This window comes from Hemicordylus capensis, chromosome 2 (genome assembly GCF_027244095.1).
Source record: "Hemicordylus capensis ecotype Gifberg chromosome 2, rHemCap1.1.pri, whole genome shotgun sequence".
Taxonomy (NCBI): Eukaryota; Metazoa; Chordata; class Lepidosauria; order Squamata; family Cordylidae; genus Hemicordylus; species Hemicordylus capensis.
The window spans coordinates 402556603-402574759 of NC_069658.1; the positions used below are offsets into that span (position 1 = coordinate 402556603).

At 42.2% G+C, this 18157-nt stretch overlaps 1 protein-coding gene across 4 annotated transcripts in view; it reads left to right on the forward strand.

The window, feature by feature from the left end:
* The window catches only part of RPTOR (regulatory associated protein of MTOR complex 1), a 510229-nt gene that overhangs the window by 377341 nt on the left and 114731 nt on the right, over nucleotides 1-18157 (forward strand). For all 4 annotated transcript variants that reach the window (XM_053294863.1, XM_053294866.1, XM_053294865.1 and 1 more), the window contains exons 14-17: nucleotides 10422-10496; nucleotides 13697-13762; nucleotides 13925-14116; nucleotides 14542-14682. In XM_053294863.1, coding sequence (XP_053150838.1) covers nucleotides 10422-10496; nucleotides 13697-13762; nucleotides 13925-14116; nucleotides 14542-14682 — 474 coding nt within the window. The remainder of the gene's footprint in view (nucleotides 1-10421; nucleotides 10497-13696; nucleotides 13763-13924; nucleotides 14117-14541; nucleotides 14683-18157) is intronic.

Consider the following 18157-nt stretch of genomic DNA (forward strand, 5'->3'; position numbering starts at 1 on the left):
CTGCTTCTAGATCATTTAAGAATAAATTAAAAAGCACCAGTCCCAGTACAGATCCCTGGGGGACCCCACTTCTTACTTCCCTCCATTGTGAAAACTCTCCATTTATACCTACCCTCTGTTTCCTGTCTTTCAGCCAGTTAGCAATCCACACATGTATCTGTCCCCTTATCCCATGACTGCTAAGTTTCCTCAGGAGTCTTTGATGAGGAACTTTGTCAAAAGCTTTTTGGAAGTCCAGGTAGACTATGTCAACTGGATCACCTTGATCCACACACTCGTTGACACCCTCAAAGAAGTCCAAAAGGTTGGTGAGGCAAGATTTACCTTTGCGGAAGCCATGCTGGCTCACTCCCAGCAGGGCCTGTTCTTCTAGGTGCTTTACAATTTTATCCTTGAGGATGCTTTCCATCAATTTGCCTGGAACGGACATTAGGCTAACTGGCCTGTAATTTCCCGGATCGCCCCTGGGTCCCTTTTTGAAAATCGGCGTTACATTTGCTACTCTCCAGTCCTCTGGTACAGAGCCCAATTTCAGGGATAAGTTGAAAATTTTAGCAAGGAGGTCAGCAATTTCACGTTTGAGTTGTTTGAGGACTCTTGGATGGATGCCATCCGGCCCTGGTGATTTGTTAGCTTTCAGTTTTTCCAGACAGTTTAGTACATCATCTCTTGTCACTACTATCTGACTCAGCTCTCTAGCCTCCATCCCTAAAAAGCCTGGTTCAGGAACAGGTATATGCTCAGTATCCTCTGCCGTGAAGACAGATGCAAAGAACTCATTTAGCTTATCTGCAACCTCTATATCCTCCTTAATAATCCCTTTCACTCCCTCATTGTCTAATGGCCCAACCACCTCCCTGGCAGGTTTCCTGCTTCTGATGTACTAAAGAAGTTTTTGTTATTCCCCTTGATACTTTTGGCTAAATGTTCCTCAAACTCTCTTTTTGCCTCCCTTATTATCACCTTGCATTTCTTTTGTCAGAGTTTGTGTTCTTTTCTGTTCTGTTCATTTGGACAGGCCTTCCAATTTTGGAAGGAAGTCTTCTTCCCTTTTGTGGCTTCTTTGACGGTACCTGTGAGCTCCTCCTGGACTTAGTGGTAGTTTTCCTCCTTTTGGGTATACAATTTAACTGGGCTTCTAGTATTGTGGTTTTGAGTAAACTCCATGCACTCTGGAGCAAAGTGACTCTCCTGGATTTCCCTTTCAGCTTTCTTTTCACCGTACTCCTCATTTTGGAGAAGTTTCCTCTTCTGAAATTCAAAATGTCCATGTTAGACATCCTTGGTGATTCTCTCCCCGCATGTATGCTGACGTTGATGGCACTGTGGTCACTGTTCCCTAAAGGGTCGATGACACTGATGTCATGCACCGGGTCCTGGGTGTCACTCAGAATTAGGTCCAAGGTTGCCTTATTGGTTCCATGACCAACTGTTCTAGGGCACAGTCATTTAGTGTATCTAGAAATTTGACCTCTTTGTCCTGACCTGACTGTGAATTTACCCAGTCTATGTGTGGGTAATTGAAGTCACCCATTATTACAGCCCTGCCTCTCCTTGACGCCTCCCTGATTTCCTCCTGCATCTCCCAGTCACTGCCGATGTTTTGATCTGGAGGGCGATAGCACATCCCCAGTAGCACGTTCCCTTTCCAGCCTTGTATAGTCACCCACAGGGTTTCTGTGGAGGTCTCCAGTCCACCTAGGTTTTCAAGCTTGTTAGATTCTATCCCTTCTTTAACATACAGTGCTACTCCACCTCCAATGTGCCCCTCCCTGTCCTTTCTGTAGAGTTTATACCCAGGGATGACTGTGTCCCACTGGTTCTCACTGTTCCACCATGTTTCTGTTATGCCCACTATATCTATTTCTGCGTTAGCAACCAAGCACTCCAGCTCACCCATCTTGGCTCGGAGGCTTCTGGCATTGGCATATAAGCACTTATACTCTGAATCTCTCCCCTGAAGTATGCTATTCTTATGACTTTTTGACCTTCTGGCACAGGCTCCTGTCTGCTCTTTATGCGGTTCTGCACTGTTCCCTTCTGTTTTATCTGAATTCATTGCACCCTTGCACTTTAAGGGATGACTTTTGCCAAACGGGATACTGCCCAGCTCCCATCGGCTGTTCCCCAGGTGTCATTTTAAAAGCTGCTCTACAACCTTTTTGATTTTAAGCGCAAGCAGTCTGGTTCCATCTTGGTTCAAGTGCAGCCCATCCCTTTTGTACAGGCCTTGCTTGCCCCAAAATGTGTCCCAATGCCTAACAAATCTAAACCCTTTCTCCCAGCACCAGCATCTCATCCACGCATTGAAACCCCTCAGCTCTGCCTGTCTCCCTGTACCTGCGCGTGGAACAGGTAGCATTTCTGAGAATGCTACCTTGGGGGTCCTGGACTTCAATACACTACCTATCAGCCTAAATTTGGCTTCCAGGACCTCCCGACTACATTTCCCCACATCGTTGGTGCCAACGTGCACCACGACAACTGTCTCCTCCCCAGCACTGTCTAGGAGCCTGTCTAGACACTGCGTGATGTCCGCAACCTTCGCACCAGGCAGGCAAGTCAACACGCGGGTCACAAACCCATCTCTCTATACCTCTAATGATCGAATCACCCACTACAAGGAGGCCCCCACCCCCCGGAGGAGTATCCCCTGTGCGAGAGGATATGGGCTCATCATCCACGGAAGGGGTCACTTCTAAAGGAGCATTTCCCTCTTCCTCAGACTGATGTCCTTCTTGCCCAAGATCTTCATTCTCCCTGACCTACCCCTTAAAGAGAAACAGCCCCTGAAAATCTCCCCTCTTTCTGTTAGTTTGTTTGAAGGGGGAAAGGCTAGATGTTTAGAAAAGCTTGCTCACCTTCTCAGCTGTGTCTGCTCTTCACAGAGTAGCCTTCCAACTGACCACAGTTGTACACAGGTTGTACACAGTCAGGGACCCTTCCTCAGCTCTAAGTTTGGAACAGCAAAGGGAAGTGAGCATGGGCGGCCCTTGAAGTTGTACCAGCAAATTCCACCATGGCTGCAGGGATTATTTCTGCCCTCTCCCTCTTTTTACAGCTCAAAAGAGAGTAGGAAGGGGAGCAGGAAATTGTTTTGGAATGCGGGAGGTACTTCACCTGTATATGGTACTTGAACTGTACAGTGTCAAAAGGGCCAGCCCCAACTCCCCCTCCAGAGCTGAAGGGAAAGTCTGGGACTTCTTTTGGCACTGGACAAGCAAGACTCTTGGGTGCCTCAACTGTCCAGCACCAGAACAGCCAACCCCAACCTTTTCCCTTAGAGACAGAGAGAGATGCTGGGGGTTTCCTTTGGTGCTGGATGGATGAGGGGCTTGGGGCACCCCAGCTATGCAGCATGAAAACAGGAAACCCTAGCCTTCTTTTCTGGCTTGGAGTTGAATAAGGAGAGCTGGTCTTGTCATAGCAAGCATGACTTGTCCCCTTAGCTAAGCAGGGTTTGCCATGGTTGCATATGAATGGGAGAATACATGTAAGCACTGTAAGATATTCCCCTCGGGGGATGGAGTCACACTGGGAAGAGCAGAAGGTTCCAAGTTCCCTCACTGGCTTCTCCAAGATAGGGCTGAGAGCATGACTTGTTCCCTCAGCTAAGCAGGGTTTGCCCTGGTTGCATGTGAATGGGAGACTAGAAGTAGTACTGGAAGATATTCCCCTCAGGGGATGGAGCCTCTCTGGGAAGAGCAGAAGGTTTCAAGTTCCCTCCCTGGCTTCTCCAAGATAGAGCTGAGAGAGATTCCCGCCTGGAACCTTGGAGAAGCCGCTGCCAGTCTGTGAAGACAATTCTGAGCTAGATAGACCAATGGTCTGACTCAGTATATGGCAGCTTCCTATATTCCTATGATTCTTTCCCATAGTCCTTTGAAGTTCAGCACAATTGGGGGGATTTATCTCATCATCCCTGCCAGAGGGTGATGAAGCACATGCCATGACAAGGGTTGTGAGCAGACATGTCGAAGCCTTTCCATTACCATTCATGGTGTTCCAAAGTTAGTTGCTTTGTAAGATTTATGTCAGGCGGTAATGACTGCAGGGGCATGTCCTGTGAATGTAAGTGAAAGTATTGTCCTAGCTGCTGTAGGCAATCATGAGAAGCTGTTGTTCATTGTGTTGACTGGAAGATGAATGCAGTGATTAATTGTTCATCCACAGTGAAACACATCTGTTGAAATGTGCAGTAAAAGGAAGAATGGAAGGAGGGAGTACTTGCTCCAAGTACATTTCCCTCAATGAATTTCCTTGAGCATGTGAGGTTTTGGTAGTAGTGGGTTGTTAAATAGAACTACTGTGCCAGAGCAATCCTTTCCAAGGTGTACAGCATGTGTTCATTTCAATTACTTGTAGTTCAGGGCCCAGTGAATGTTCAGAGAGCATATGATACCACAGAACTGCTGAAGCTAAGTCGATACATACGTAATCAGTAATCCGAATGGGAGACCCATGTGAGAGCATAATAAATGAAAAGAGACATTCAAACATAACTTTTAGTTCCAACATTTCTCTAGCTCCTGGAACTCTCTTTCAGGTTCTTTACAATGCGTAACATATTATCATTACAGTTATACCAGGGTATAATTTTATTATTAGGAGTACTGTTCCCTGGATTGTGGTTCATCTCATTCTTTGTTCAATCTCTGCATCTTGTTGAACCCAGGAAGACTCAGAGGAGTCTATTTACTGATTCTTCCTGCTAGCTTTTCTCTTATATTCTTCTAGTCAGAGGAATCTGCTGCATTTTATGGTTTTGTCTGCAGAGGGAAGAAAGAGCTGGTAGATCAGAGAGAGAAGTGGGAGGATGCCACAAGTATGCACTTATACTCATAAATGTGTGCTGTATTGGGAAACTTTGTTTTGCAATGTCTCTAGTTAGACCTTTCCATAAAAGTTGGGGCGGGGGGCTGGGATGCCATGCAAACTGAACAAGTTGGCAGGAGTGGTGTATTAAAAGTTGTGAGCAATTTTTCTGGTTGTAAGTATTTGAGCATTTGGGAATGTTTGGTTAATCCTGACATTTGTTACAGTAGTATTAACACACTGTTTTTAGTTATCTGAGTGTTTTGGATAGTGTCCATCTCAGCACATGAAGAGGAGAAAAATGGTAGCAGAGTGTCTGATAACTCTCAGCAAACATGTTGGTCATGGGTGTTGCTACTATTAAAACTGTGGTGAGATTATGCCAGTGCACTGACAAGGCAAGGACTATAATGTGACTCCTCATCCTTATGGGTCCACAGCCATAAATTATTCAGCATGTGCCAGCCCAGAGAATGACCTTTGGAGCAGTGCGAGCTAGGAGTGACTTGTCTTGTGGGGACATTTTGCTATGCCAGAGAGAGCTTTCCCTTAGCCAACCTGTAGGAATAAAAATGTGATGAGATATCAAAATCCATTGTAAAAAGAGGTTAGGTCAGGTAATCTGCATGTATTAATGCCGGGCATGGATTTTGTGGGGAATACTTTCTTAAATTCCAAGTATCTATTATCTCCACTCATTTAAATAGCTTATGGGGCTATCCACAAAATTTTCTTCTGGTCATATCTATTGATAAATATAAAGTGTTAAATATAAAATATAAGAATCTTTGTCTACTAGCAGGCACCAGACTTAACAAGTCAATTGTAACTTAGAACTGCAATGACTTCTTAATGACACTGCAACTGACCACCACCACCCCACCCCATGACAGTGCATAAACTGGGCAGTATTAATTTAAGCTCCAAGTATTGAGAGTCCCAGTGGGATGCTAATTGCAAATAAAGTGAGAAACTACCACATTAGTAACAGAATGACTGCCCAGTATTTAAGTGCATTAAAGCCAATACACATTTTTTAAAAAGTATTCTCAGATTTTCAGAAGGAAAGCTTGTGACTCTTTAAATGGTGTCGTTAAGTGCCACATAAATATCCTGCTAGCAGAATTTGCAGGGAACAGTGAGATCTTGTGACCAATAAAAAAATGTTCCAGACTTTAAAAAAAAAGTGCTCTTCAAATATAAATACAGCACCCCGTACTTGAACTGGAACAGGAATACTCCTGCCTGGATGCTGTTTTCCCACAGCATCACAATAATTGCTTGCTTGCTTAATGAGGTGGATATCGAGCTCAGTGCAATGCAAGCCCATGGTCACCTACTCCTTTCTGTATACAGAGAGGATTTCTATTGCTGGCAAGTGTTCCCAGTTCACACTTTTGCAACATGCTTGCCAACGTTATGTTGTTAGTGGCATGTGGTGATTCCTTGAAGGAGGGAGATGATGTACATCAGATATTTGTCACAGGTATCGTATTGAGAGTAAAGATTAGCAATTTGTAGATCCAGTTATCTTCTTCTACAGGTTTGCTTTTCTCAGGTGGCAAAATATTGTGAGAAACTGGTATTTAAAATAGCCTTTTTCTATACAGTTAAGTGACCAGTTTGCTAATCAGCACCACTGTGAAACAGAGAACAAAATAGCCAGCCTTTTAAAGCGGCTATACCCCAAAGCAACAAACAAGCCTCTCTGTGCATACAGTCTGACTCCAGGATGTCTCCTGCTCTGCAGTTGCCTGCAAAAAGCAGCTTTAGTTACTTCAGCAATGTAATATTCTCTTGCATCCTATCTTTCTGGCCCCTTCTTTTGACAATGAGACCCACCCCTTTTCATTCTCTATTCCTGATTAAAAATGCATTAGTATGCCCCCCAACCCACCCCCTTTGTAGCATCTTACAGAATTCATTGCCACAAGGAGAGTTCAAAGCAAAGTCAGCTTGCTTCTCTTCTCTGCTCTCTAACAATTGTCACTTTAGTCGTTTGTATAAATATATGTATGTATTCATTCATCCCCTTTTCCTGGCCTTAATATGTCATCCCCAAAGCCTGAGCCAGGATGCTAGTACACGATGTCTCGAGAAGAGGTTGCTGATGAGGATTGTTAGCAGTAAAAACCAGACTCCTTGATTCTATATTAATTGGCATCCCTTGTGAAATGTGGGGGAAAGCTCACTTTCAAAGGGAATTCTTCTTTATCAGAAGAGCTTGGCTGTGTCATTCTTATTTTTAGACCTTAGCAAAATTTATGTGTGGAGGGAGGGGAGGGCATGTCTGTTTCAAGGACTTCTAAGAAGGATGCAGTGTATCTCTGTGCACTCTACCTACAGATGTGTTGCACCCCTCTGTGGTTTGTCTGTGAGTGAAGACCATGCCACCCAGTGTTGGCCATCCTGGGGTGGAGAGCAAGGTTCACTCTCACAAGAACAGTGCTCCGAAGTGCTGTGCTTTACTGTTCTTTTGGAGTGGTTAGGGTTCACATATTGGAGAATGGAAAGTAATGCACTTGGGGACACAGTTTGGAGAGAGAATCAAACCTGTTATTGTCCTGCTGATTCCAGTAATTAAACATATTCTTTTCAGCAGAGCCTCTTTCTAGGTTTTCTTTCTAGGTCATGCTGTAATGTGACAGAATGTTGGGAGCTGAGTTGTAGATAGATGGATCTATCTACCCATCCTGTCATACACATCCCTGTGTATGAGGCCAGATAATATTACTAATAAAGCTCATTAGTAATCCCTTCAAGTATAGATTAGATCGATTTAGGGATAGGTGCATATGAATTATTAGCCACATGTAGACTTCTGGAAGTTGCTTCCTCTGATGGCTGTTCCACATGAAAGTCTGTTCACATGTGCTGCAAATTACCACCCTAATGTAGCTATTTTCTGTGTGCCATCACAAGATGGCAAAAAGGGTTTGGTGTCATAAGAAAATGCTGGCTCTGCTTAAATTCTGTATGTAGAAAGCTGCTGCATATGTTTGCTGCCTGGAGCATCTACGATGATGAGCAATCTAAAGCACCTTTGGGCAGCTTCTTGTTCAGGAGCAATGGGCATTGGCCTCTAGATCAGAACAAACCAGTCTACATGTAATCTCTGCCAATCCAGAGGGGAAATTGTTGAAGCAAAGAAGAATGTACTGTTCCGATCAGGTATATAGCAATCCGCAGATTTGTAGTAGAGATGTGCAGAACCGGTTCACTTGTGAACTGGACTGCTGTGAACTAAGCTGGTTTGATCGTGAACTAGTTCGAGCTGGTTCATCGAAACGACGGGCCCAGCTGATCAGTTCAACCAAACTGTTTTGCCTTGGTGTGGTATGGTCCAAATTCAGACCGAACCATGCCAAACAGTTCATGCACACTCCTAATTTGTAGTATGCTCGGGACAGATTACTCTTGGGCAGTTGTACCATCCAGTGAGCTATCCAGAAGATGAGTATGAGCTTAGTTTCATATGAGTGGCCTTTTAGCCATTCAATCCTGTGTTCCTTTCTGGACAAGGCTATCCATATACATTTCTATTGTCCCCCAGAGCTTTGCCTGTGTGGCTATAGTTGCATTTTCTTGATTGCTGCTAGGCCTGCCTTTGTGCAAGTACTTTGCTTGTTTTTCCATAGCTCCTGCTTTTTCCAGCTCCTGCTTCTTGCTTGTTTCTGTCTGGGATTGACCAGTTTCTGCATCTGTGCTCTGCTTATACTGTTACCTCTATATTGTTTTCTGAACCCATGTTCCTGTAGTAGCCCCATCCTTGTACATACTTCATCCTGTAACAGTTTCTCTTCTATATTGCTCTCAGTATCTGTCCATATTTCCGGTCGTATCTTATCCCAACCCCACCACTGTCATAGTTTAGCATTGTGCATTTATGGGTATTGCGTCCATTTTACCATGTAATTTAGCAAGCTGTATGCAGCTTTTGACTTTGGCTTTGACCTTCCTTTTAGACTGATTTGTGGTCTTGCCATTGTCTCAGATTAACATTCTCACCTGTCTGTGAACCATGCACCCTAGCTGCAGCCTGGGTGCTCTCAATCAATTGGCCTTTACAGAATCCGTACATGATCCTGAAGGTGTTTTTTTTTAATTAGTGATTAGTGTCTTCTTTAAAGGCCACTTTCTTCCATGGCAGATCTTTTGGAATCATTGCCATTGAAGAATACAGATTAAAAAGATCAGGTTGAGATTAGTTATTCCTGTTCTCTTTCATGATAGGTCTGTGAACGCGATCTGGTGGAAGTTTAAAATTCTGCAGTATTGGAAGAATGCTTTCCACTTAGATTTGTTTGCTTCCTATCAAAGCGCAAAAAATCCGCAATTCAAACAGCCAGGTTCCACAGCCTCATCATGAACAGACTAATTACTTCTTCAACACATGCTTAGGGGTTTTATTTACCTGAATCCAAGACTATGTCTCCTCCCCCTCCCTCCACCCCAAGTTACTTGTTGTTAAAAATTGGGAGGATCATCTTAAGTTCAGAGTCCTCTTCCTTTTGGGTAAACGTGGTCTTTTATTCTACTTGCAAAACGTCTAGTAGAGGCATAGATGAAATTATCCTCACTAGATAACATAGGGCAGTAAGTAAGAACAGGGCTGGTGCCCTCTACCCTTAGAGCTCCAACCATGACTCCTGTCAACTTTTAAATCTTATTTCCACACCTACAATTACTAGAAATCTGTTGGAAACCAAGTATTACAATTAATGGCATGATCATGGCTGTGCAATAAACTGTGTCCCTTTGTCTGCTCCTTGGGGGCTAGGACTGACATATTTGTGTTCACTGAGAGGCATGTACAAGAGGGAGCATCAACAGAACCTGCTTAGCACTGCAGCACACACAACATTCAGATTACTTGTTTGTGAGTTCTCAGATGGTGTACTTTAAGCAGTCTTGTGACTAATCCAAAGCAAATTGCCCCATCATACTCAGAGAACAGAAAGGAATGCCAATGCCAAATGAGCCACCTGGTTCCAAAGCAGCTTCTGGAAGGGAAAAGCATGTGCACATTAAATCCATCCTCTTTCTCCCCATGGCATTCTGCCTTCAGGAGTTTAGAGGTCACTGTAGGAGAAATAGGAGGACTCTGAATTTTATCTGTCAGAGAAGACATATAGTTATGTATTGTGGAAGGCAGTTCTCTTTTTCTACACCTGCCTTGCAGATGACTGTACTCTCCTGGCTCCAATGTCTAGGCTGAATGAACAAGAGCTGAACTGTCCTCTGCAGATGTGGCTTGTTGATGATTGCTACCAAGGGCTCTCCAAACATGCAAAGTTGAAGATCTGAATGAACAATGTGTGGAATATTGTCCGAGGGCCTTAGACTCCCTGGACATAAAACAGCTGTCCTGTGCTTCCATAATGCAATTTTTGACCAAGATTCCCACCCCCAATGTCCTGGCAAAGAAACCTGCTTCAATGTCTTTGTTTCTCAGATCAATTGAAAATTGTATTTGAAGGAGAAAAAATTACTATGGCATGAAATATTAATAAAGCATCTAGAGGCATAAAAGGAATTCTCCTCAGGTTATTGTATTCATTGTTTTCTCTCTCCCACCCCACCCCACCCCGGTATCTCGTTTTCAGTCATGCCAAGCCGACCTTGTGAAGGACAATGGTCACAAATATTTCCTTTCTGTTTTGGCAGATCCCTACATGCCGGTAAGGACAAATAATCAGATTGCGGGTTGTTGTTTTCCCCCATTTTTAACTATGTTTAGACCTTGCTTGTTTTCTTTATTTTGGCTTATATGCTGTTTTTATAAGGCAGCTGTGCTGTTGGTTTTGTAGAGAGAAAATTCTTACCATGTAGTTTTAACATGCAGTTGTCCTGTTGAGGAGTAGCTTGGAAAAACTAGATAGAGAAGACAATGGGTGGGTTCATACATCACCAGAGGTGTATCTAGGGAAAATAGCACCTAGGGCAAGCACTGAAATTGCTCCCCCTGTCCAAACATCTGACACACATCTTTCAGATAACTTTACCATAATATCAGCTCAAAAATACAAGTCAAGCTCGTTAATCCTTTAATATTTCAAAAACTATTTCCAGTGGATGTAGCCAGACCAAAAAATGCTGGAAAACTACAAATTTCAGTATGCTGGGGCTCATGAAATACCCAAATACTGTGTGGAGGTATACTTGGAAAACTAAACCTCCCTGTCTAATTCTCTACTATGCACTGTAGCATCACTCTTACATAAGTTTTAAAAATAAATGGAGAATTTGACTTTTCCCAGATACTCTGAAAATAATTAAAGGATATGCAGAGTAAACTGTGTCACTGCTTGGAATATATTCTAGTATTTCAGAAAGACAGTTAAAATGAGAGAAAGAGAGCAAGAAACTCCCAGTGGGCCTTAATACTAAGGATTTTACACTGATTCAAAGACAAACTCACCATTAATAGCCATATTATTAAGATATCACATTTAACTCACTTACCACAAGAAGTAAAGTAAGAGCAAATGAATACAATCCTAGCTCATAAGCTTCAGCTCAGTATTCACAAGCCCTGATTGTCTGTACACAGTGCCAAACTAAATATGTGTACAGTGACTTATATTAAATTTTTAAAATTTTTTACCTGTATCCCCTTTGGGGGGCTTCCTAAAGGCCAATGGGAGTCTGAAAAGGTTCCCCCTCCCCCTGCTCTAGGGCCTCACAGGGACAATTTGAGCATGTGTGGTCGCCATTTTTTAAAAAATGGCTGCTAAAAACAAAATGGCCACTGTGCATGCTCAGATGGCCTCTTTGAGGCCTGGCATGGCCTAGGGCCTCACAGAGGCTATTTGAGCATGCGCGGTGGCCATTTTGTTTTCAGTGGCTGTTAAAAAAAAATAATTTTTAAAAATGGCACCCCCTTCAAGTGGCGCCCGGGGCTCGTGCCCTGCCTGCCCTACCCTAGATACGCCCCTGTACATCACACAGAACCATGGTTTATTCAATCTAACTTAGCTTATATGTCTGAACCTTAGCTTGTATGTCTGAACCCACTCCAGTCATCAAATTGTGGTTTATTTCAGGCAATCAAACCAGAATCTGAACCCAAGCTTTGAAGTTGGTTGGTTTATCCTAACCATGGTCTTGCATGATGTCTGAACCAGTAATTGTGGTTTAATCTTGATTTGTTTACTACCTCTGCCCTCACCAGCCTCTCACATAGAGAGAGGCAAGCCTAGATCATAAGACATGAGAAGAAGGGGTGGGACCTAAACAAATCATGACAGGACAAAACAAATCAAGACTTGGTGATAGTCTTTGGCACCAATCCCAGTTTGTTAAATAAACCTTAGTTAAAATAAACTGCTGTTCCACCTCTTTTCTCCCTCTCCCATAAGAGACAGACAACATACAGTTCTCCTTCAAATAATGTATAATTACTTGATGGAATTCACTGCCACAAGTTGTTCAATAGCCACTGGATTAGATGGCTTCAAAAGGGTGTTAGATTAAGTCATGGAAGACAGATTACCAATGGCTGTTATCCATGGTTGCTAAATGAAACTTCCATGTTTGATGGTAATATGCCATTATGTCCTTGCTGCAATGGCGGGCAAGAAAAGAGCGGGGCTGTTGCCTTCATGCCCTGCTTATGAACTTCACAGAGGCATCTGGTTGACCACTGCTGGGAAACAAGATGCACTGGTATAGTGAGGGTGCAGTATACCAGGCAAACCAAGGAGGAAACGAAAGACCCTCCATTAGTTTTTACTTAACTGTTATTACACACATTTTATTCTGTTGCTCAGAATTGTTTGTCATTATGAAGGAGGCCACAGTAAGTGGACTTAAGGTTGTTTATTGTTAGTGGCTTATAGAACTACCTGTTCCATCTCCAAAAACCTATTGTGCAGATTTTTACAATAACTATCCTTAAAGTCTGTTTGAGGAAAAACTGTTGCAACAAGTTCAGAAAAAGCTGTCACTGCTTTTTCTTCAAAATACTGCTATTGCAAGCATGAACCAAAGGGGCACTGGACTCTTGTCTACCTTTTAAAATAAATAAATAACATTTCTGAATGCTTTTAAAAAAAACCCTTAAGACACACTTGTTTTCTCAGGCATTTAATTGAAATTAATTTTAAACTGTTTAATTGTTTTTATCTTGTGAAATTATTTTGTTTCATTTTGTGAATTGTGTTTGTTTTTATTCTGTGAAAGTGTTTTAATTGTTTGTTTTTTGTTTTTATATTGCAATTTGGATTGTGTACACTGCCTAAAGATGTATATATCAGGCAGTATATGAATATGTTAAATAAATAATAAAAGCCTTGCACATAGTGGGGGGACATAACAAAGTACAGCATAATTTCTAGTCTTACTGCATATAAAACAGAATGGCCTTGGGGAAATTTTTTTTTTTTGTTCTTTAAGTGTATTTGAATCACAGAGCTATTGTGAGCTATCCAACCCATATTGAAGAAGAGACAGCAACAAAATCCCAGGATGCTTTTAAAATAGGGTACAAAGGACTGTGAAGTCTCTTTTCTTTGTCTGACAGGGGCCTGTTTGTCTTTTCTGGTATTGGTAGGGATTTTGTTTTGTGGCTATCAATTTTTTAATGTAGGGCAGCACTTTTCCCCCTCATGAGCAACCTTGAATCTAAAATAAAGGGAAGTAACTCACTGCTCTGCTAGTCAAAGCCCAGCCCCACTACCACTTGAGATGGATTGGTTTCCTTTTAAGGCCATTTTCCTTTTTTCATCAAACAATATAATTTGGATGAGGGTTCTCAAATTTTCCCAGTGTCAAAGAATGCAAGCTCTTGCAGTGAAGATGACACCTATTTTTTGTTAAGGTTTGCCCTGAAGCATTCTTCAGATTTCAAAAATGCATGTTTTTGTGTATGTGTATTAAGGCTGAACACAGGACGATGACCGCTTTCATCTTGGCAGTGATTGTCAACAGCTACAACACAGGGCAGGTGAGTACAAATGAGGAAAGTGGTGGCTGGCTCCACATCTGACCTCAATAATAATCTTGAATAAAAAGTTGGAAACGACTGCCCTAAACCAGTGCACCTGTATTATTTGATACTGTCATACTGGCAAGCAACTACTCTTACAGTGTCATGCATTTGTTTTAGGAAGCCTGTCTTCAAGGGAACTTGATTGCCATTTGCCTAGAGCAGCTGAATGATCCACATCCTCTTCTGCGCCAGTGGGTGGCTATTTGCTTGGGGCGTATCTGGCAGAATTTTGACTCTGCAAGGTGGTGTGGTGTGAGAGACAGTGCCCATGAAAAGCTCTACAGTCTTCTCTCTGATCCAATCCCAGAGGTAATCAGCTAAATTTGTTAATATCCACTGTGGCCAATCATTCAGCTTTGCCCCCCAAAGCAGCCTCACGATGGTACATGGCCTGTTCAAAAGAAATAGCCTGCATTATTTTTGTAGGATCAACACTAAATCTTTGAAAGCATCCAGCTGACAGAAACATTTATCAAGGATGTGGTTGAATCTTAACTAGCTTTCAACTAATATGTTTAGAAACTACTGGCTGTGTAAAATAAGCATGTCTTGCATGTCTCATTTATTCACTAGAAGCAATTAATTCAGATATTCTTAGATATTCTTTCCAAAATAATTAGATCATTCTCTAGTAACATCTTTCGATGCACCAAAATAAAGTTTAAGAGTATATTACAAAGGACACGCTAAGAGGTTAGGTTAGACAACAGTGGTGAACTATGTCTCTTTTGCAGGTTCGCTGTGCTGCAGTCTTTGCCCTTGGCACCTTTGTAGGAAATTCCGCTGAGCGGACTGATCATTCTACCACCATTGATCACAACGTTGCAATGATGCTGGCCCAGCTCATCAATGATGGAAGCCCCATGGTCCGAAAGGTATAATAGCACAAGGAGCAGGGTAGATTTGTGCAAATGATCCCACGTCACTGCTGACAAAACTAGAGCTTGCCTTTTTAGTTTTGTCTGCCTTCCGTATGTATAGTTCACTATAGCTATTCATAATCTTGATTTATAGAAAATGGGGAAGCTCTAGAGTGGTAGAATATATACTTTGTGTACAAAAAGTTGATATATTTAATCTTTTGTTCTCTCTGCCTGTGCACATGGAGAAATTCTGTTGTGATATGGCCTAATGATCAGACTTGGTGTAAGGCAACTTCATGTGATCTGTTCAGACAATGACTTAATCAGGTGACAGTAAACCAGGGCTCTACTTTGGTCCTCCTGCAGATGTTGAACTACAACTCCAATAATCCCTGTATTGGCCACTCACTGTGGCTGGGAATGATGGGAGGAGTAGCCCAAAAGCAGCTGGAGGGCTAAGGTTGTGCAGTCCTGCCCTAAACCATGGTTTAGTGCAACATGAACAAGCCTAAGGAAGCCATGTGCTCCCCCTGCCCTGCCGACTGCTTTGTTTTCACATTAAAAACAAACTGCAGTTCTACATTCCATATGAACTTAGGGAACTGTGGTTTGTTAATTAATAATAGATTAAACAACCCCAGGATATCAAACTATGACTTGGTCCTATTTTGATATCCTGGCTTGTTCTAACTATTGGTAATTAACAACCACAGATTCCTGAGTGCATATGTAGCAGGAAGATTATTTGTTCTTAAAGTGAAAATGAATACATTCACTTCCCTTCTCTTATGCATGATTGGGCTGGGCATGGGGGAGTGCATGAGTCCATGGCTTCTTTAGGCTTATTCATATAGTGCTAAACCATGGTTTACTGTTGCAGCTGAACCAGTCCTTTGCCTTTGCAATTTGTGTATAGATCTTATTTTTTTCTTGGAGCAGCACATAAACTTGTCACACCCTGAAAAAGAAGTATGAAAACATATCTTAAGCAAGTCCTTACTGTTTGCAAACACTTTGCATAGTGAATGGTTGAGCTATAAATAAGGAGGCAGGCCTGGGTCCAAAATGAGCTCAATCGTGGATTCACTGGATTACATTAGACATATTACTCTAACACTCAATTTGATAAAATGAAAATAATAGTGGCCCACCTTGCAGAGGTGCAAAATAAGGAGTGTAAATTATTTTTACTTGCAAACTCTTGTAATGATAAAGGCTCTGCTAACTTTCCCCCTTTCCAATTAAAAAGAGATCTTTCAACCCAAGGGAAACCAGCTTATACCCATTTTGTTGAAACGTGATCCTAAAAAAAAGTTATTTCAACTAACACATTTGTTTTCAATGTTATCAGAGGGCAATTTATGATTTTCAGATGTCTCTTACTTTGAAGTCTACCTTCATATTTCAGAATAAGATGATTGTTCCTTACAATCAGGTATTGCAGCTCCACAGAGCACAACTAAAAGAAAATACATTATTTTTGAAATTTTGGTCTAGCAGCATTAGGCAGTGAAGCAAAGCTTGTATATTCTTTGTTGTGGGGAGCAGGGAGAGGAAGAATATGAATTACTTCATCTTGAAGTGGTTGATGCCAATGACTGTCAGTCCTCTGGTTTGCTTTGTTTTTCTGCACTTGACTTGTGTTCATGATACATGTACATAGGAAGCTGCCTTATACCAAATCAAGCCATTGGTCCATCTAGTTCAGTATTGCCTGCACTGACTGGCAATGACTTTCCACAGTTTCTGACAAGGGTCCATTCCAGCCCAATATGGAGATGAGAGGGACTAAATCTGGGGGCCTTCTGCATACAGAAGTTGTTGCCTCCCACTGAGCTTCGACCCCAGATGTTCCTCACACACAGCTCCCTGTGCAGTTGAATTTGCCAGCAACTGTTTGTATTCCCCTTATCCATTTGCCAATGGGAATCTCTATGATATTAACTTGACAGCACAGTAGACTTCCTTTTTGGTCCCCACATGGCCCCTTCTTGTTGGTTTTCCCTTGTTTTAATCTCATCTTCAGCAAAACTGTTGAAGTCTCTGGAAGCTGAAGCTGCTTTCATCTACAAGCAGGTGCCATTTTCTCAATTTAAAAAGCATTTCCCTTTAAATAATGGAAAACTTGCATCACCATCTTATTCCTCTCCTTTAGTACTTTTCCTCTGCTATCCCAGGATAAATGTGTAATGAAAGGGGTATTGCTTAGAGACAAGCACCTTGGCTGCCTGATGGTGGTATGTGTAGTCGTCACTAGTTTTGCACACCTGCAGGTCATGCCAGTTCTTGGTTTTGTCAGTGATTTTTCTGAAAGGCAAGTCCTGCCGTGTCCATCATTTTGTCTCTCTGTTTCCTGAGAGGTTTACATAAATGTCAGGTTCCACTCGGCTTTGTGTTTTTAGCCTGAAGAATAACATCGTGTTGCGCGCTCGCACACTCTCTTTCTGTTCTGAAGAAAATCAAATTAAGCTTACCAACCAGAGTGTGATTTAGAAGAATTGCTGCAAGGGTTGGGGTTGTGGAGGGGGAAGTGGCCCTTGAGTTGCGGACACGAGCCTCATGGATTCCCTTTCCGTCATGATGCCTGGGGGTGCCATCACTCTGGAAACGCTAAATGCTTTTTCTTGTCTGACCTGAATGTCAGGTCATTTCACCAGTGGGGCCAGACATGAAGTCTTTATCAATGTGGCATTTCATTTGCTGTACAGTATAAGAAATCCCTTTGAAACGGAAAAGGGCATTGTATAACAAAATAATGAAAGACTAGGCATTAAAAAAGGATTATTTTAGACTTTGCAACATATCCACCATTGGAAAGTGCACTGCTGAATGCCAGAGGAAAACGATATCTGTCAGCAGTGAGCTGTCAGACGTGTGTGTCAGTACTTTCATTTCAGAGGCCCTGCATAAAAAAGTGGGGGGAGACAAGGAAGTGAGATTAGCTATGTTGGTCTCTGTCTCTGAAACCTAGACACTCGGGAGAATTTCTCATTGCTTCTGTTACTTAATTCCTCTGGAAACAAAAGCCACATTCTGTTTCTGTAATGTTCTTCCTTGTATCATGGTTTGGATAGCATATATTACAACCTATGGAATTAAATATGAATATTAATTTGTTACTGGAAACATGAAGTGTGTGACAGTCCTTTAGGAAGAAGAGGGGATGGGTATGCAAGAGAGAGGAGGAACAGGGCAGTTCTGCTCAGCAAAGAGCTTTCCATAAACCACAAAGGGAGGGGGAGAATGAAATAGTAGATAGTCACTTGAAGATTGCTTATTCTGTTCTGTCATTATAGAGCAGTAGCACCTTGATCAATTGTTAGTTCTGAGGGGTACTCTGGCCGAAGGCCTCTACTTGGCATTGCCAGATTTATTGTATCCCAGATACATTCTGTTTTTCCAGTTCCTGTCCAGGTAATCAGGACACTAGTCGCACATCTACAAATATAATAAACTGCATTGATAGTAGTGATTATCAATTGACTGA